Source organism: Microcebus murinus, chromosome 14 (genome assembly GCF_040939455.1).
Source record: "Microcebus murinus isolate Inina chromosome 14, M.murinus_Inina_mat1.0, whole genome shotgun sequence".
NCBI lineage: Eukaryota > Metazoa > Chordata > Mammalia > Primates > Cheirogaleidae > Microcebus > Microcebus murinus.
Genome location: NC_134117.1, coordinates 29,995,658 through 30,016,212, shown reverse-complemented (window position 1 = coordinate 30,016,212; position 20,555 = coordinate 29,995,658). Strand labels below are relative to the sequence as shown.

The following is a 20,555-nucleotide window of genomic DNA, read 5'->3' as shown; positions in this document are numbered from 1 at the left end:
GACAGGAAGAAAGTCAGTCTCCATAACGATGGACACAGACTGTCTCCACCCTACACAATCCCATCTTAGCACACCGGAAGGGTCTGCATGGCCTACACGTCCTTTCCTCTCTCGTCCCAAGGGAGTGGTCATATCCTCCATTCCTTCCTTCAATTCCTTCATGAAAGAAAACTCCCATCCCCTATAGCAGCAGCTCCCAGATGTGGTCCTTGGACTAGCACCATCAGCATGATGTAAGAACTTGTCAGAAACGTAAAACCTCACACCTACAAGCAGGATCATACGTTCTAAAGCGCTGGGCTGGGCCCAGCAACCTGACCTTTTACTCCAGGTGATTCCGATGTGGCTAAAGTGTGAGAACCAACTTTCCTACAGGGTGGGGAGGGGCTGTCTCCCCCAAACTAACTGTGCCTATGGAACCTCCAAGTCAGCATTTCCCAGCTCCCAGAATACCTGGGCTATGGAAAGCCCTCTCCAGAGAGGCCCAAATAATCCTAATCTAGTAATAGCAGCTAACATCTAATAGTTTATTTCATGCCACCAGGCATGCTACAAAATGTTTCACATATTTCTTCCTCACAATAATCCTACGAGGCAGGTCCAATTATCAACCCCATTCTACAGATGAGATCATTAGGGTTGAGAGAGTGAACAACTCGTCCAAGAATGTACAGGTGGTGGAGGCAGGATGTGAACACGGATCTATCAGGTTCCAAAGCCCCAGTTCTAAACCTCAACATTCAGGTTCCCCAAGTTATGGATCAGGGAGTGGAGGTAGCTTGACAGGGCTCCTTTGATCTCTCTTTGCTCCTCCTCTCACTGGCCATAGAACTCCTCATCCTGCTCCCTCAGCTGGCTGGTCCCCACCCAGGCCTGAGCCCTGCCCACCTCTGCTTTCCCGGAAGCAAGGTCATTCAGCCACCTGCATTTCTCAGTCTCCCCTGGCTGCTTCTCCAGCCAGTCCTGCCTTGACAGGTCACAGCCAAACTCTTGGAATCGGGACTGAGCTCTGGGAAGCCCAACCTCGAGCCCATCTCACCATGTACCCCCAGGCCCCCGAGCCAGTTGTGTGTGCACAGATGCAATCTGCAGAGCATGGCTTTTGTAACAGGGCTATCTGCTCAGTCAAAGCTAAAATAAAGCAGTGGTCACTGTTGTCCCTTCACCTGAAGCATGTGACTACCTGTCAGTGCAGGGCTTTGACCACTACCCCTCACAGAAGGGACATGGAGGTGAGCCCCCACCCCTCCCACATGGCTTTGAACATCTCTCCCCAGTCTAAGGGGTAGCGCACCTGGTTTGCTCGCGTGTTGTGGGGTTTCCTGCGGGCTCACAGGGGTACTGCTCGGGATTTCCTTGTAGGAAGATGAGGCCCGGAGAGTCACCGTTCCCTTCCCAGTGCAGATTTTTGTAGGATCCATGTCTGAAAAGAAAAGACCCAAAAGAGAAGACTGAACCCCAGACTCCTGAAGGATTAAAGCGACAGTCAGTTAGCAAATTGGCAGAGCTGGGGAATGAGATGAACCTGGCTACAGCCACGCAGTCTTCAGGCGCCGGTGGTCAATGAACATTAATCCGTGGGCGGTGGGGGGGACAAATCACATTTTCAGAGGTTCACGCTGCATCATGAAGTTAGGGGAAAATGGAGGCAATGGTGAGTTCTGAGTAAAGGTATGAGTTATAGTATCAGCTGAAAACATTTCAGAATGAAAGCAGGTTCTCTCCTATTATTAGATGAAGTTTAGGATGGTGAGCAGACTTCTGGCCGATTAGTAAGTCACAATTCAAGGAAGAGTTTGTGGAAGGTTTCTCAAGCTTCCAGACCATCCTTCTTATAAAAGAGTCAGGTAAACAGGGAGTTAGTGGTGTTCCATGGAGAATCATTGCTCCTTGCGGTTTTCCAATGGGAAAGGGAAAAGTAAATCTCCTTGGATCAGCAAGTCAAGACCCCCAAAATGATGAGACAGAAGGATACACCACCTGGCAAGAAAGCTCAGAACAAGAGCCTCATGTTCCAAATGTAACAAAGAAAACAAACTGCAACAACAACGACTAGAATAGCTGCACCCTCCAAAGGACAGTGTCCACTGAGCCTCAGCTGTCCTTCACAGGGTCCCAACCCCTCCCCTAGAGTTTCTCGAGGGCCCAATAACAGACACAGGTCACCTCTGAGAGTTCCCTCGAGAAGAATTTCAAAATATGCTTCCCTGGATGCCCATCCTCCAAGAAAGTCAGTAATGGGAGGCGGGAAACTGGTGCAGACCACACAATTCTACAAGGTGCACGTGCCAAGGCTTGCTTTCTTTATGCACAGCTGAGCTAAGCTGAACTCCATGGTTTTTGTTTTTGGGTTTTTTTTTTTTTTTTTTTTTTTTTGTCAAATTGCTCACAGCCTGCATCTCTGACCTAAAAGCATCAAGGTTAGGATTACGGGCTAAAGTCGGGGTATGCGTTTGGGCAGGATGTGGGCTCAGATGTCCGACTCATCCGATCCCTGTGCGAGGGCACAGAGAGGCAGAGCCTGCTCAGTCCTTGCTTCCCACTGCAGCCCCCTTTCCAGCGACCCAGGCAGAAGTATCACCAGTGTCAGAGAACAGAGCTGCCTGTCAGCACCTCTCCACTGAGAGTGAAGCACAAAACCCACAACGTCTGGCAGGGCCAGCAGAGGCCTTGGAGAGTGTCTGACCTGTCCAAATCTATCAAGAGGCTAAGTGACTGATGTCACAAAATGATTGGGAAAACTGGTTCACGGTCATTTCAAAAGGATGAGGGGGGCCGGGTGCGGTGGCTCATGCCTGTAGCACTCTGGGAGGCTGAGGCGGGCGGATTGCTCAAAGGCAGGAGTTCAAAACCAGCCTGAGCAAGAGCGAGACCCTGCCTCTACTATAAACAGAAAGAAATCAATTGGCCAACTAATATATATAGAAAAAATTAGCCGGGTGTGGTGGCACATGCCTGTAGTCCTAGCTACTCGGGAGGCTGAGGCAGGAGGATCGCTTGAGCCCAGGAGTTAGAGGTTGCTGTGAGCTAGGCTGACGCCATGGTACTTACTCTAGCCTGGGCAACAAAGAGAGACACTGTCTCAAAAAAAAAAAAAAGGATGAGGGGGCAAACTGACAGATCCAGCCCTTCCATAGGTTCCTGGACACACAGCCAGATTTGCCTAACTTCTGACGGTGACCCTGGGTAAAGTACTGCCCAGGCCTCACGTGCCCCACTTTGTGCAGAAGGACGCTGTGAGCCAGAGCCGACGTCCGAACTGTAGAGAGGCAGGAAGCGGCTGCACGGAAGGTTGGGGAGGGGCGGGGTGCTCTGGGAACTGGCCCAGCAGTCATCACAGAGGAGAGTCCAAGTTTGGCATCTAAGGCAGCTGCCTCATTCACGGAGAATATACGCAGAGGTGCCCTGAGAGGCCAGGTTAATTCTCAGGGAAACCGGAGTTTTAACTAAAGAACGGGAGCTGGAAACCTCTAGGGAGAGCCCAGGAAGTCCGTGCACCTTGGACCCAGCCCAGAGTGAGAGTTTTGGCCTCTGCACTGACGCATCTCCTAAAGAAGGGAGCAGCAAGGCCTCTGTCCTCGGTTCTTCCCCACACTCACACACACACACACACAGGAAGAAAGGAAACCAAGTGAGAAAGTGAGAGGGGACGTCTTCCAAACATGCAAGGATTAAGCCTTGAAGCGTGTGTTAGAAGGAAAGAAAGGAAAACCATGCGTGATCAGCTAATAATTTTAGAAGAAACCAACCCAAGGAGAGATACCTGTAGGTAGGACTAGGCCTGAAGCGTTTTTCACTGTCTTCACAGGAATTATTTTAACAGCAGAAATAGAGCGTGCACGTAAAGGGTCGGCAGTTGCTGAAAACACAAAAGGGTAAATGGTGCATCCAGAAAGAACATTTGGGAAACACTCAGGCAGTTGAGGAACTGGGCAGGGACAATAGGAGGAAGTCACCCACTCAGAAAAGAACAATACAAAGAACAGTAGATGCAGTAATTAAAAATAACCTGCTTTCTCTCTTTAGAGTCTAGGCCAAGACAGCAGACCCTCCCTCCGACCATCACCCACAGTTGGGCAGTGCTCATCGGTGCCTCCTGCCACACCAGGAGCTTGCCAAGGCTCTGGACAGCGAGATCTGCAGAGACACAGATAGCCTGGCAAACAGAGGAAGGGGAGAGCAGTCAGGGTCCAGGCCCCTCCGTGGAGGGAAGCTACCGCCAGGAGGCTCCAGATGAGTGCAGGAAGGAAAGGAACAAGTTCGTCACTTGCCTCGTCCCTTCAGCCATCACAGCTGCTTCCCCTAAATCATAACTTCTGGGGTCCTGTGCCCACTCTAACAACATGGGCCTCTTGCCCTAAGCAAATCAGAACCCCCATCTGTTAGACAGCAGATGGTCTTGCTTCAACCCACCCTTCCCTGGGCAAGAAGTGCCAAGTGTCCAAGTGCATGCATAAGACTCTGGGCAGCACCCAAGTGCACAGTCCCGGATCCTGACACCCAGCTGAGCCAAGGCAGAGCAGGGACACGTCCTGGGTGCTCGTGTTTCTCTGTCTGCAGGGCCCCTGGACTCCCTACCTGCCCAGATTCTGCAATCTCAACAGTGGCCACATCCCCAAACCCTGCTAGTCACAGCCAGCCTGTTGTGAGGCCCCCTCGCCCTCTCTCTTAAGGGCAGCACACAGAGAGATGGGAGGGTGCCAAGGTCACTCCAGTGAGCGACATCCAGAGGTCTCGTGGCCCCAGATCTGCACCATCACGAGTGGGTAGGGCTGTTTGGGAAGAAGACCGACACTGCAGAATCAGCATCGTGCTAGCCAGCCCGACAAGGGGACAGGAGCGAGGGCGGGAGGCACCTTGGTGGTGGACAGTGCACCTTCCAGTCCATCAGGCTGCCACTTCACAAGGCACGAGGCAGTCGCACGGCGTCTGGTCGTCAATTGGTAAGTTGAGAATGACAATACTGCGTGTATTGAGATACAAATGTGTTTTCACGGCAATCCTACTGACTGCTCCTTAGGCCTGCTCGGGGATGGGCAGAGTGGGAGATTTTTGGTACCGTTTTCAGAGGAAGAAGTGAGAGGTTCAGGGCCACACTCAGGGCACTCAGTTCTCACATGGCAAGGCCAAGATTGGAGCTCAGCTGTCCTGGCTCCTGGTTCAAGCACCTCCCAGGCCACTCTGATGACCATTAGGTTATACCTGCCCCCTTGTTTCCAGACAAAGGTGAGTCTCACTGAGGACAGGGCGTGACACATCTCCTTCCGCCGCCCTCCCACCAACTCCTGAAGTCTCCAGTATAAATGAATGCACAGGAACGGGGTCTATGGCCCCACAGGTCTACATGCATCAGGGCCCCCACCCGCATGCTCCTCACTGGCCACAAACACTCCCTGTGGCCGCTCCACAGACACCACTCCTCAGCGTTCCCCAAGTGCAACTTAGCCTGGATTGTCTAAGACCCCAAGAACGCAGCAGACAGCCCACGATGAGTGCAGGCAAGGAGGCAAGAACAGGACGGCAGCGGGACCCCTCCTGCCCCCGAGAAGCCCACCCCCAAGTCTGGGCCCCGAATTCCCCACTTCCTCCCGCTCTCTGGGCTTCCCTCCCCAGCTGGTTCTCAGTTCACACTTTGCCTTGTCTCAAAAGAAATACCGGCTGAACCAGATGGAAATTACAAAGGCCAAAATGCCAGAGGCTGTGAAATTATTCTTTGAGAAATGGTACATTTTGACTTAAATGTCTGATACCAGGATCTTTGTCCTTCCTCTCTGATATCATAAAATTCAGTCAGATGTGCATTCAGATTCCAGATCTGAAGATCATCACATTTCCTCATTTTGTAGATAAGGGAACTCACACCCACAAAGATGAAGGACCTCCCAAGACTGGAACTCACGCCTGCTCACTCTGCCCCATCACGCCACTCTGCCAAGCGGCACCGGGCCTGCTGCCAGGCTACTGGGGCGGCCACCCCGAGGTCAGGATGACAGTCTCCAGGGCAAGTGAGACCCGAAGGTCATCTTATCCATCGTTCATTTCACGTTTAAATCTTTCATCTTAAAATCTTTAAAAACTGAAAATGTGAGAGGATGTGCATGCCACTGAGATCATTTGTCTTAATGCTTTAGGCCCTTGCCTCAGGGTCAGGGCTGTGAATGTGTAACTGTTTGCTGCAGATGAAGGTATGCTGGGCATGGGATGTTTCAGACTGATAAACGCCGTGTGTACCAGGCATGACACATGCCTTGGTCCGTGTATTTGATCTGTCCTTCACAGCATTCTTGTGAGCTGGCGACAGTTTTAATGCATCACCTCACGGTGGAAAAACGGCAGCCTCAGACCCAGGAGGTATAAGAACAGGCTCAGATCTCGGAACGTCAGCGTGGGGAGCAAGTCTCCAGTTCACAGCCTGGTCAGGCCACTGGTGCTCCCACCAGGCGGGTGGGGTAGCCCCGGCCCAACATGCTCTGCACCTTCTAGACACGCCTTCCAGCACCCCGCCAGGCTTCTGTCCAAGCGCCTTACCTTTGTCTTGCCCATCACTGCCGGGGGCCAAGCCATTCACCACGGCTTTGGAAGCACCGACATCACATTCTGAAAGAAAGAAAAGAGCAGGAGGCTTATGATTCTGCCACCCCAGCGTTTAACGAGCTCTGTGTGGTACGAGGTGCTGGGGATAGAGTCAAGAGATGGCAGAGGGATCCTGCCCTCACAGACCCTGGAGGGGTTCTGTCCATCTGCCCCCACACATTCTGGGGGCTTCCACAGCACTGGCTGGGCTGTCTAGGGCGTCATGGGGAATTCTGGGAACGCTGCGTGTCCTGAACAAGGAGAGGATGACAGAGCTGCTTGGGGATGGGGACGGAAGTGTGCTGCGGGTGGCACACATTCTCTTGCATCCTTGCAATGTCTTCCTGACGTTTACAAAGTCTGCTTAACTCCCTCAAAGTGGCATCTCTCTCCTGACCAAGGTCAGCTCAGACGCATCCCTGTGCCCCAGCTGCAATCTGTCACACAACCAGGACAGAAGCCTCAGGCTCCTGGACGCTGCCCTTCAGCCCACCCTATGCCCCACCTGTCAAAGTCATGCTGTCCCACCCGTGAAGTGTCCTTGGTCACACCCCACCTCCCCAGCCTGGGTCAGGTGCTTGTGCTACTATCCAGGGATGACATGGCTTCCTGACCACTCCCTCTGCCTCCTTTCCACCCCTCCTCCAACCCGGGCCTCAGTCTGCATCCCAAGAGCACTTTCCAGACCCTGACCTCACCACAGCCCTCCCAGGGTTAAAGAGCCCCACAGTGTAGGACAAGAAAATGGGATTCTGCAATGTGATTTTCTAAAACTTAAATACACTATATTTCATCTCTGTTTTGAAGATAAAAATTTGAGAACTTAGTCTGGGAATTCAATCATTCAGAATATTTCCATGAGAGAAAAACATATTCCATGTTTCTAAAAGTGTACAAACAATTATTTGGAATATAATTTTTTATTAAATAGGATGATCTCTTTCTTAGCATGCCTGGTTATATTTAAATGAATAAAGTGACATTCTTGACAATTAAAAACCAACCAATCAACCTACAAGCCCTAGTGGCCACCAGCAACCTAGAGGGCAAAGCCCGAGCAACTCACCCTGGATTCCAGGCCTTCCACCGCCAGGACCAGCCCTTTCCAGCTGCATGTCCTGCTTCCCGCTTCCTGGCCTCAACACTTTGGGCATGTCAGATACTTTCAGACCGCTAGGCCTTGGTACCTACGAGGCCCTTGGCCAAGAATGCCTTCTCCCTCTTCTTACCTTGAGGAAATGCTGTGCATCCTTGAGACTCCCCTCAGATGTCCCCTTCTCTGTGTCAGCTGGGACTTTCCTGAGTTCAGCTCAGCCACAGACACTGAGACCCTCCCTGCCCACAGGCAGCCTAATCCCTACCCAGTTCCCCATCCCCAAATAGCAGGAGGCAGGCCAGGGAAGACAGGCGGGCAGGCCCAGTCACCCAGGACAGGTGGCCAGCGTGCTTAGAGGGATCCCCAATAGCCAAGCACAGGCCAAACTACAAACATAGTCATAACTAGCTACGAGTTTTATTTGTTTATTGTTTTGAGTGAAGTGCAGGAGTGAGAAAGGGGAAAAGAACAGAACAAGGAGTTCTGTCTGTAACTGAATATGAACATTGATTGAGATAACTCACTACCTTCGGACCAGCCTAGCTGTGATTTTTTAAACACTGAATTGCCTGGATCTCAGGATCCATGTATAGCATTCTGTAACTGGCCTCTCATTTTATCCTGAAGACCCAGACCCCTGAAGCTAGGAGCTAGGAACTCCTAACGCAAGGCGTCCTCAAACTACGGCCTGCAGGCCACATGTGGGTGTTTTTGCCCATTTGTTTTTTTACTTATAAGATATGTGCAGTGTGCATAGGAATTTGTTCATAGTTTTTTTTAAACTACAGTCCGGCCCTCCAACGGTCTGAGGGACAGTGAACTGGCCCCCTGTTTAAAAAGTGTGAGGACCCCTGTCTAATGTATAGATAAGAAAACTGAGGCTCAGAGAGGATGCCAGACCCACCCAGGATCACTTGGCTAGGATTTGAACTCTGGTCTGCGCCATCTCACAGCTCATCTTCTTCCTCCCCAGTGGGATGATCATTTTGGTTTCCTGATTTATATATACCCTGCTTCCTCAGATGCTGGCACTAAAACCCAGTCCCAAACCCCAGTCGCTCATTAGGTTGAGATGAAGTCACCCTACCTAGGCCCTGAACAATCAGCCTCCTAGAGAGGTAGTCACCCCCTACACTGACAGGCCAGCCCGGATGCTGCCCAAGGCCACTCCCTTTCCTAGCGTGTCCTGAACTTTCCCAGTGCTGGCCCCATAGTCTGTGTGTCCTGCTAACTGCCCCACATCTACCTACAGATGAAGGCTAATTCTCCTAGCTGTCAATGTCTCCCTCAAACTCTCATTTCTGGGAGGGGTGGAAGGAGGCTGTTGGCAAGAAGGCCAGAAATCTAAATTAAAGAAATAGCACACATTCCACCACTCATTTTTATTTCTTGAACTATCCCCTCCCTGTGCACCTGCTCTAGCTCCTCCCAGGACTGCAGGCCATGCCTCAGGACTCCCAAGCTAGAACTGGGGCAGCCTGGGAGCTACCCTCAGCCCAGCCCCATGTTCTTCCCTTGCTTTTCTATTTTTCTTTTAATTAAATATTAACCAAACTTGAAGAAATTTTTTAAGTGTTTAAAAATCAATAACTCTATCACCTCAAATTCAAACCTCTGCAGCACAATGTATTGGTGTCCAATAGCCAAATTTGACTCAGCAACACTGTACACTAGCTGGGTGATCCCAAATTACTAACCCCTCAGCACCTCGGTTTCCCCTTCTATATAATGGGAGGGGGTTAAACCATGCCCACCACTGGGGGTTTGCCAGGAGAATGAAACAAGATCATGTAGGTAAATCACTTGCATTGGTGACTGGGAGCCCAGCCCAAATTTGGAATAAAAAGAACACATTGTTTTCACACTGCTCTTTCCACTAAAGGTTAAAACAAATATTTTCCATGTAGCTACTTTCTCCCTAATGATCATTTTTAATAGTGGCATAATATTCCATCAAGTAAATACACATGATGTACTTACTTATTCCCCACCTTCATGTTGGTGATGTTTTTTATTTCCTTCTTTCAAATTAAGATAGAAATTCCTAAGAGTGGGATTATCAGGTCAAAGAGTTTTTGGATTATTCCTAGACGATGCCTCCTCCCAGCACCCCACCTGCAGGAGAGATCCCGGGGAGAAGTCCCCAGGGCATTTCCACTCCCTCACCCTCCTTCTTGGCCCTTCCTTTCCTCCCTCTCTGGCCTTTATTAATGCCAAGAGTAGCAACGCCAGTTTAGACTAATTCCAACACTGGAAGAACAGAAAACTTCAAGCTGCAGAGCAAAAGTTATTTTAAAAAGCCATGGACTGTTTTAAAGGACAAGGAAAGTAAAAATCCAAACAGACAACAAAACATGATTACAAAGTGGGAGCTACTGGCAGCACTCAGGTCCACTTGGAGGGGGAAAGAAGATGTATGCGAAGAAGCCTCTTCACATATAGCAAAAGTGCTCATGGAATCAGGAACAGGCCAAGCCCCTCTCCTTGTAAGGAGAAATCTGGGCTGATACCAGTAAGAACCCACGATGGAGCCCTTGCTCCACTGTGTCCATGCCTTAGACACAGTGCTCAGCACTATACAAGCACTGCCTCACTTAATCCTCACAATGTCCCAAGGAACTGGTACTTTTACTATGCCCATTTTGCAGAAGACAATGCAGAGAAGGATCTATCACAGGTTCAAGGCCACAGTCAATACATGATGAGGCCAGGTTGCGGCCCTAAGCTGTTCCACCTTGGAATCCTTCTAGGTCCTAATCACAAACTGTCCTTCCTAGGACTTGACTAAAAGGGCACTATATGCAAATAAATGGAAAAGGCTTGTTTTCAATCCACAGAGGTCATGAGATAGTGCAGGATTAGGAGACTCCTAAATGAGATATCCAAATGGTGATCCCCACCCCAGCCTGCCCCACCTGCAGGGATCTGGGAGGCTCCAGGGCATGCTCAGTAGCCAAGGCGGGCCTTAATCTCCAGATGGAAACTTCTCTGTCTCCAGTTCTGGGCTGGACAGCTGACAGCTCTCTGGGCTGCACATGAGCAGGATCTGTTCCCATCTCTGTCTTTCCCTAGCCTGTGTTTTCTATCCCAGTTCAAACCTAAAAAGACTCAAAACTAGGTATTTGTTTAGGGTTTGCTTTTTACTACCAAATGCAAAGCAAAAGAGTGAGCAAACTGCTCTACCAGCCCAGATGAGGGAAGATTGAACGAGCTCACTCCCTGGGGCAATTATAGTCAATCTATTTACTTCTGCTGCAGTCACTTGGATTAAGAAATGCCACTAAGGTATACACATGTGTCAAAATTTATCAAATTGTATACTTAACATATCTGCAGTGTATTGTATATATCTCAACAAAGGGAAAAGGGGCTATTAAAAAGATTAGGACGTGGTGCATGTAAAGTGTATAGCACAAATAGTAGGCACTCAAAAAATCATTAACAATGAAGGTGACGATGGTGATGAAGATGATTTATGACAAAGATATGGCCCCCACCCAGGTTTCAAAAAATAAAAAATAAAATACCTCTGGGGCCTTCAGCATACATAGAAAATCTGGGTAAACTGCCCAATTCTGTAGATTTGACAAGAGAAGGGCAGGGTTTGAAATCACTTACCAGAGCTCATGGTGGCAGCAGGACAAGTCTTCTGAAACTGGGGCTCTGAACTGCTCTGCAGAAAAACAAAGACCACACAATGGAATCAATGAATGGCAGGTCTAAGATAAATCCGTATGCTTAGTATTAAAAATGCAAACACCATAACCCTTGATGAAACAGAGCTGAACCAGTAGTTGCTTGGCCATGTACTATCATGACCTTGGGCACATCACTCAACCTCCTTGGTCTCAGTTTTGTCACCCATACTTGGTTTAGATGTTATCCAGTATCTCTTCCAGCTCTAACATTCTATTTAACATTAAAAACTTCAAGTTACAAGAGTGCCCATGGTTCAAAGAAGCGGCAAAGGAAAGGGAAAAAACACATTTTAGGGGGGCTGGGTGCGGTGGCTCACGCCTGTAATCCTAGCACTCTGGGAGGCCGAGGCGGGCGGATTGCTCGAGGTCAGGAGTTCGAAACCAGCCTGAGCAAGAGCGAGACACAGTCTCTACTATAAATAGAAAGAAATTAATTGGCCAACTAATATATATACAAAAAATTAGCTGGGCATGGTGGCACATGCCTGTAATCCCAGCTACTCGGGAGGCTGAGGCAGGAGGATTGCTTGAGCCCAGGAGATTGAGGTTGCTGTGAGCTAGGCTGATGCCACGGCACTCACTCTAGCTTGGGCAACAAAGCGAGACTATGTCTCAAAAAAAAAAAAAAACACACATTTTAGGAAAAAGATAAAATAAAATTATAACATAAACCAGATTATCAAAAGTCAATAATAATAGGGAATGCTTACATATGTAATAGCTTACTATGCACAAGGCAATGTTCTAAGTGCTTTAAATATGTTGATATTAGTGCATTTGATCCTCTCAACAACCCTGAGGTAAGCACTAACATCATGTTAGTTTGCACACATGAGGAAACCGAGGCACAGAGAGGTGAAGCAGCTTGGCTGCCTTGGTGGAGGAGTTGATACTGGAACCCAGACAGCTACCTGACTCCCAGGCCCAAGCTCCAAGCACCCCACTCTCTTCCCTGCAGTGAGAACCAATCACTGGTGTTCAAATGGATAACCCCTTGATTTAGTAAGCATCTCAAATCAAAGAAAGCTTAAATTATACTGGCAATGCCCTAATATATAGCCAGATAATCTTTTTTGAGTTATAATTTGCACAACCAAATGTATCCACTTTAACTGTACAATTTGATGATTTTTGACAAATATATATGTCCTATAACACAATTACAATATACAGCATTTCCATCACCCCAAAAAGTTCCCTCATGCTCGCAAAAAAAGTTCTCTTGTACCTCTCTATATTCATGTACAATTCCAAGATCCTGTTAACCACTGATCTGCTTTCTGTCACTATAGTTTTACCTTTTCTTGTATTTTGTATAACTGGTATCATAGTATATGTAATCTTTGTGCTGGGCTTCTCTCATTCAGAATAACACTTTTGAAAAATAACTGGCTATGTATGTGTGGTCAATTTCTAGACTAAGGGCGGGCGTGGTGGCTCACGCCTGTAATCCTAACACTCTGGAAGGCTGAGGTGGGCGGATTGCTCAAGGTCAGGAGTTTGAGGCCAGCCTGAGCAAGAGCGAGACCCGGTCTCTACTAAAAAAAATAAACAGAAAGAAATTAATTGGCCAAATAAAAATATATAGAAAAAATTAAGCGGGCATGGTGGTGCATGCCTGTAGTCCCAGCTACTTGGGAGGTTGAGGCAGAAGGATCGCTTGAGCCCAGGAGTTTGAGGTTGCTGTTAGCTAGGCTGGCACCATGGCACTCTAGCTGGGGCAACAGAGTGAGATTCTGTCTCAAAAAAAAAAAAGATAATAAATTTCTGGACTCTGTTCTGTTGAGCTGTCTTTACCTAATAACTGTCTTGATTACTATAGCTTTATATAGTCTTGAAATTAGGTGGTGTGTCTTCTAATTTGATTCTTTTTCAAAATTGTTTTTGCTATTTTAGGTCCTCTGCATTTTCATGTAAAGTTTAAGATCATCTTATCAATTTCTACCAAAAAAAAAAAAAGTGTGCTGGAATTCTGATTAGGATCATGCTATTGAATTTATAGATCTGGGGAAAACAGTTTAATAATACTGAGTCTTCCAATTCACGAATATGGCCTATCTCTCCCTTTATCTGGGCCTTCTTTAATTTCTCTCGGCAATGTTTCATAGTTTTCAAAGCATATACTTTTTTTTTTTTCTTTTTTCCTTCTAATGACATGAGGAACAAAGCATATACTTTGAATAGCAAGGTCTTACTGAATACATCTGAAAATCACACAATCCAAAAAACAAGTCCTCAGGATATGTAGAACCTTGATATTTAAAGTATGGTCCACAGACCAGAAGCACTGGCATTAGCTGGCTGCTTATTAAAAATGCAGAAACTCAGACTCCACCCTACATCTACTGAATCAGAATCCGCATTTTAACAAGATCCCAGATACTTCATTTGCACGTTAAAACATGAGGAGCAATGAAATGAAAATTCCTGGTTCACGAACTCTGTATAGGGATGTCAAGATACAGTACAAGGGTCTGCATAAGGAGACATGCTTTAGTTTCCTTTTTTAAGAAGCTTAAGTTGGATGCTGGTTTCCTTTCTGAATGGTTGTTTTGCTTACTGTCCTTGGAACTGACAGAGTAGAATGCTAGAGGCAAAAAGAAAATCATTCTAAGTCCTCCTCTGCAGCCCAAATCAGCAGTAACTTTGACTTCGTCACTGTCATGTACACCTGAGACTACCCATGACCTTCAATAGCCCCCCCCAGATTGTTCTCTAAGCTGTTGAGACATTTGTTCTTTTAGTCACGGAACATGCAACCTGCTGTTATCTATTAATATATGCCCTTGTGTTTTTCCAATCCTAGTTTTTTGATACCTCAGTTTGCCTCCCAGGACCAAAAGCACTGTTGTGATATCATCCAAATGTTTTCATTTTATAAATAATTTTTACAATCAATTTTATTATGTTGAGGCTTTATTTATGCAATTTTTAAAGCATGATTAAAGAAAGCGTCTAAATTTAACTGTGAAGTTATCTTAACAGAAACTATTTTTATTCCTTTACAATCCTTTCTAAACTAAATGCATAAACAGCATGCACACAGTTGCAAATATATCTGGGTAGCTCTATGTTCTAATTTTTAAGTATTTCATGAATATTCTTCTGTGTTTCTACACAGTTAGCATATCCATCATTTTAACAAGTGTATAATGTTTCATTATAATAACATTCCATAATCCATTTACTAATTCCCCCTATATAGGTTAGTTTAATTCATCTTAATGTTAAAATAAGCACATAGCACATAGCATTCTTAGGCTGGGGAGAAAAAATGAATGGAGATGTCTTATGAACTAAACAAAGGATGATCAATTCAATTCACACATGATGAGTAATCACTCTCATATGTAGGTAGCCCTTTGCACATTTTATATTTTTTAATATAGAAGCTACTAATTTGCAGTGCCAGCCGCACTCTTACTTACAAACTAACCTAAGTAGACATGGTTAGGGATAATGCTTAAAATATTTAATCATCATTTTGCCACAAATGACCACTAACCAGAGTGGATGCCAGTTGTGGCACACTCTGGGAGGCCCCTCCCTGTACCTGGTATTAACCATTTAGTGGCCAGACAGAGAGAAAGTGGAAAGAGAATGGATCCAGGGTGGTGAGAAACTATTTCAATATTTTAAGAACTAGTCTGACAACAGCAGGTGATGATGACAATGTATAGGTGAGTACCAGCTCTGCATACAGGACTTTTTGGATAGTAGGTTCTAGTATGTGCTCTCACTTAGTGATTGTTTGAATCTGTAGCAGGTGATGCAAAGAAGCAGGGGGCAGTTGAAAATAAAATTAAAACTTCAGCAAGGACAGCAGTGTCCAGTCCTCATCAGTGATGGCAACAGCAGCAACATCGTATCCAGACTATTCCAGGGCCTGATTCTGGCTCTGATTCCAGCCAACTCAGCCTCCTGGAATTCCTGCCCCAGTTCTGAGTATAGTTCTCCAGTCTTCCATAAACTCCATGAACTACCCAAGATCTTGCCAGTAAATCCCTTTTTGGTTTGAACTCACCAGAGGTGCTTTCTGGTTATTTGCATACCAAGAACCCTGGCCAGTAGAGGATGGGAGGGAGGAGTCCCAAAGGTTTCAGCCAAAGAGGAGAATACTCATTCCTCTCTCCGGAGGTGAAGCCGGCCAGATCTAAAACCCAAGCGGCTCAGCAATAATTTTTTCTCTATAACCTGAAGAGCTCAGAGACCGGGCAGCAAGGATACATCCAGGACACTACACAAACTGAGCCTGACCAGAAAAACACTGAAAACTTTGAAAAATCATAATCTAGTCCCTGCTGTTTATAGGCTATGACAATCAGATGTAGAACTTGAGAGTTTATTTTGCATAAAAGCCTCTGACACTTAAAATTTATTTTAAAACTAAGCTATAAAGAGCTTGATTTGGTTGAGTACATGATTGCATGTCTTTGGAATGTCTCCCACGAGTCCCTCCAAAGGAGCCAGGCACCTCTGAGTAAAAGCCAAAAAGATGGACAGTGCTGTCTAGTGGCAATTTCAGACAACTGCAAGTGGGCAGTTAATTCCCTTAGTGGGTTATAGGAACCAATACAGTGTCACAGCTTGGTTGGGCCAGTGTGGGTCAAGCTGCCATTCCTCACCTTTGGCTGTTGGGACCTACCGTACTTGGTCAACACACCACAGCATCAACACAGACATTCCACCAGAAGAACAAGATGTGAAGGAGCAGAGTTGTTAAGAATGCCTTCTGGTAATTAATGGTTCTGCACGGTCCCTCCCTAATTCCACGACCCTATAATGCTAAGATAAATTTTGATGACACAGAGTGAATAATTACTAAAAAGCAAAGTTACACTCATGCTCCCAGCTGAAATAGGATCAAATAACTAAATATGGGTTGTTTTATTAAGAGAGGAAAGAAGGTCCTTATATGGATAGTTTGGGGATCCATGACTAGTGAGAAGTTGAATTTGTCTATAAAAATGAATTCAAGGTCCAGCAAAGGTTCTTGGAAGAGAATGAGCCTTTGGCTAAACCTCCCACACAGCAAGCTCTAGCTTCTCCTATGCACTGTGGGGTTTTGCCTCCATAGCTCCCCTGTCCTCAATACCAGCTTATAAACTGCTGGAAAGGACAGGCTGTGTCATCATTAGCACTGAGCATGCAGTGGGTGCTCAGTCATGGACTTTGCCCTTGCCTCGATTTAACTTTCAGAACCTAACTTTGGAGTCTCACCTTCAAGATAACCAAGACCCTCCTTAACGCCATTGTTGCTGCTTAAAAGGAAGTTAGCTCAACACTTGGACAAAATGCTGGTTATACTTGAGCTTTAAAATCCAACCTGGGACTTGATTTTATATATTTGCAGCTACTTCCAATGGCTTGAAAAGAACAGAGGCAGCCCAGAATAAATGGTTGGCCTTATTTCTTTGTACTTTGCTGATCCACCAGCAGAGCCACGTTTCTCCAATTTTCAATAGTTCCTTTTCTTCTCAATCTCTATTAACGTCATTGCTCCTCAAATGCACTCTCTGCATTACTGGAGAGGGTGCAGAGCCTCTTCAGAAAGCCAGAAAGGATAAACACTGAGTTGCCGATACTTCCTTTCAAGGGGAAGGAACGAGGATAAACTTGACCCTGACATTAACTTCGGTCTGGAATCCCATGATATGGCTGGGGCTCAGAGCACAACAGGCACAAGGTTTCTGTGAAAAGACCAATGTTTCTGGAGAGGGAGCACTAGGAAAACACACCAGAGAGGCCATCCTCCACATCCTCTCATTTCCTCCTGGAGTCCCTCCAACTCGGTTTCCGTTCTAACCAATTATCTGAAATGGCCTTCAGAAAGGCTTCCAGTGCACATCCATGGCCAAGTACAACGGTTTCTGTCCTGCTCAGGGCCTCACTAATCTTTCCACTGCATTTAAGACAGTTGGCCTCACAAACACTTTCTGGGACTGCTTCCTAAGTGTCACTGTGAACTGGTTTACATTGGGGCACAAGGATCCTCCTTCTAGAACAGGGCTGCTGCTGTTCTTCTAGGAGTTTAAGTCTCACAGGGTCATGAGCTGGGTCTTATTCCTTCCTAACTATATACTCACTTTCCTAAGGGTTTCTTCTGGAATATTAGAACCAGAAGGACCCATGTAGGCCACCTTGCCCATTTTCATGGTTTTCCAACTGTGTAAAAAGGAGGTTCCATAAGCCCCCTCAGGCCACTGTGCAGGCACCCACCCACTCACTCCCCACCTTTCACTTCAACCTGGGTCAGATTTCAATGGGGAGACCTCAGAGGGGTTGGCTGGACAAGACAGGGCAAAGAGGCAGTGAAGCTGCCGGGAAAGAATATATTTAAAACACAGACCTGATGATACAATTCAAATAGCATTTCTACAGCACCTGCTCTGCACCTTGGCAGTGCTTTGCCCAGGGGAGACAACATGATCAGACAAGATTGCTGTCTTTGAGGCCATCAGCAAGGTTGGCCATCATCAGGCCATCAGGGTTATAGGATAACACATGTGTGCCATTTAAATAGAATATGATGGGATAACCCTTCTGCTAGCAATCTGGCCTGCCTAGGGCGGGAAAGAAAAGGAATAAATTCTGCATGAGAGAGAGAATCAAGGAATAAATACTCAAATTTTCAAATGTTTAATGACATACTTTCTGAAACCACCTCAAATGTCATACTTTTGGATATACTGATCTAAAAATTCAAGTCCAAATTCCTTAACGTGCCATTAAGATCCTACATGTAGGATCACGTCCCATTACTTTTCTAGTCTCATCTCCCTCGTGTCTTCCACAAGCCCCAAATTCCATGTGCACCATACTTGTTATTCCTATTAAATCCTGACAGGATTTCCCATATCCAAGCCTTTCATTTCGTTGTTGCTTCCCACAAATGCCCTTTCCCTAACCTCCCAAAATTTAGGGCCAATCTCAACAACCAGATGCACTGGCCTAAGAAAAATTAAAGGTCTTTATTTTCATCTAGTTTTGTTTTTAATACTATTAAAAGTCATGGAGTTGAAGAGTTCATTTTAATAAGACCTATTTATGATCACAAAATTCAGAAATCCCAGGCTCCAGCCCCCATTGACATCATCAAACTCTCATCCTTGCCCCTCGCCAGAGAAGAGGTGGATTCAAAGCTGGAACAATAACTACCATAAATCTGGAATCATTTTTTTTACCTTTTATATTTGAGCAGAGCCTTTTAAATAAACAAAGTTGATTTCTGCCAACAAAATTGGCAATAAAGTAAAATGCAGCCCCCAAACACATTCAAGTCCTATAAATGCAATATTATTTGAGCCTTAAACAGAATTTAGGAGATGGTTCATAACCATATATTATATTCTCTATGTATTAAAATGCATAGCTTGCAGCAAACATAATAGAGAGGGTTAATATCCTTAGTTTACAATGTAATCATGCTAATTGCCAAGAAAAAAAATTTTTAAGGCATCAGGAAATAATTCCCAGAAGAAAAAATGCAAACAATAAACAAATCTATGATAAAATGTTCACTTAACCTGACTAGTTAAAAAAAAATTAAAGGCCGGGCGTGGTGGCTCACGCCTGTAATCTTAGCACTCTGGGAGGGTGAGGTAGGTGGATTGCTCAAGGTCAGGAGTTCAAAACCAGCCTGAGGAATAGGGAGACCCTGTCTCTACTAAAAATAGAAAGAAATTAATTGGCCAACTAAAATATATATAAAAAATTAGCCGGGCATGGTGGCGCATGCCTGTAGTCCCAGCTATTCGGGAGGCTGAGGCAGGAGGATCCCTTGAGCCCAGGAGTTTGAGGTTGCTGTGAGCTACGCTGATGCCATGGCACTCAGCCCCGGCAACAGAGTGAGACTCTGTCTCAAAAAAATAAAGAAAATTAAAATACTAACTAAGCATTTCTCCTACCTATAACGTTAGTCCACATATTTTGAGCAAGGTACCTCATACCTTTTGTGCTTTGGAGCAATCTACTCCAAAGAAAGAAACTTGAATGATGATAAAGCTATAAACACAGAGATGTTTACCACAGCTTTATTAATGATAGTGGAAGCTTAGAGACACTCTGAGGTTCAAAAACAGGGGTACCTATTACCTGACCACACGTCCACTGGCTGGGCTATTGAACAGTTATGAGAATAATGGGGATGTAGACCCCACACAACAGGAGAAAAGACTTAAGATTAGGTGAATAGAGCAGGGTATAGGTCTGTGTAACATTTGTTATTATAATTATATAAAACACAAAATATATGCATATATTTGAAAGGAAATTTGCCTAAATTCTAATAGTGACTGCAGCAGTGTGGAATTATAGGCAACTATTTCCTTTCTTTTCTATTTTCCAAATTATTTATAATGTGGTTATGTTTCTTTTTTAATGAAAAGTAATTGCTTTTTAGCTCCTACTTGGCACTTGATATGTAACTGTATAATGTTCAGAAGTTTCAAGAAAAAACTCTAGGCCGCAATCTAAAAGACACTACTGACAGTCGCATCTATTAGAACGTGGCAGCGCTACGTGACGCAATCTTCCACAGGAATAATAGTCAATGCCCCAGATGTGCAGTTCCAACACCAACCGCCAGTGATTGCTTTTTGTTTAATGAAGTCACACTACTCCCATGAAGTTCCTTATGAGGACAATGAGGGGAATAAAGTGACTCAAATGTTCAGCCAGATTTCCTAAAACAATTGCAGCAAAACATTTCATCTTAAAATAGTTAGCAGGGGCTGCCAGGTGACACCACACACAGCGCCCCCACTGCTCCCCAGGCCTGCTCACTGCCAACTCCCTGCTTCTGACCCGACTTCATGGCATTCCAGAGCCCTGAGCTCCTTCTCAAGCTCTTTATATGTATAACTCTGGGCACGCAAAGTTTCTTAAACACGCGCTATTAACCAAGACAAGTCCTAAATGCAAAAACTAGCCCTTTTGTGTTTCCCAAATATGGTTGTGTCTACAGAACCAAAACAAAGCTGTCTAATTGCGGCATCCAGTACATTTGGAAGCCTCCACTTAGACAATCTAGATAATTTAAAATAGGGCAGACTCCCAAATTCATTAGATAAAAGCAAAACATCTTAGCTCTGTTTAAATAGTAAACACATAACCTCAAAATAATAAAGGCAAGCCCAGGACACAGATGCTGCCTTTCTTCTGAAGCAGTCACCATACAATGTCTACCT

At 45.8% G+C, this 20,555-nt stretch overlaps 1 protein-coding gene across 50 annotated transcripts in view; it reads right to left on the bottom strand.

Annotated features, from left to right (window-relative positions):
- SORBS1 (sorbin and SH3 domain containing 1) overlaps positions 1 to 20,555 on the bottom strand; it is a 223,782-nt gene that overhangs the window by 102,789 nt on the left and 100,438 nt on the right. For 37 of the 50 annotated variants that reach the window (XM_076009908.1, XM_076009916.1, XM_076009912.1 and 34 more), the window contains 4 exons: positions 11,288 to 11,342; positions 6,529 to 6,597; positions 3,764 to 3,859; positions 1,295 to 1,423 (listed from right to left, as the gene is read on the bottom strand). In XM_076009908.1, the coding sequence (XP_075866023.1) occupies positions 1,295 to 1,423; positions 3,764 to 3,859; positions 6,529 to 6,597; positions 11,288 to 11,297 (304 nt within the window). In that variant the 5' untranslated portion in view covers positions 11,298 to 11,342. The remainder of the gene's footprint in view (positions 1 to 1,294; positions 1,424 to 3,763; positions 3,860 to 6,528; positions 6,598 to 11,287; positions 11,343 to 20,555) is intronic. The other 13 variants (XM_076009914.1, XM_076009935.1, XM_076009937.1 and 10 more) reach the window with 1 other exon arrangement.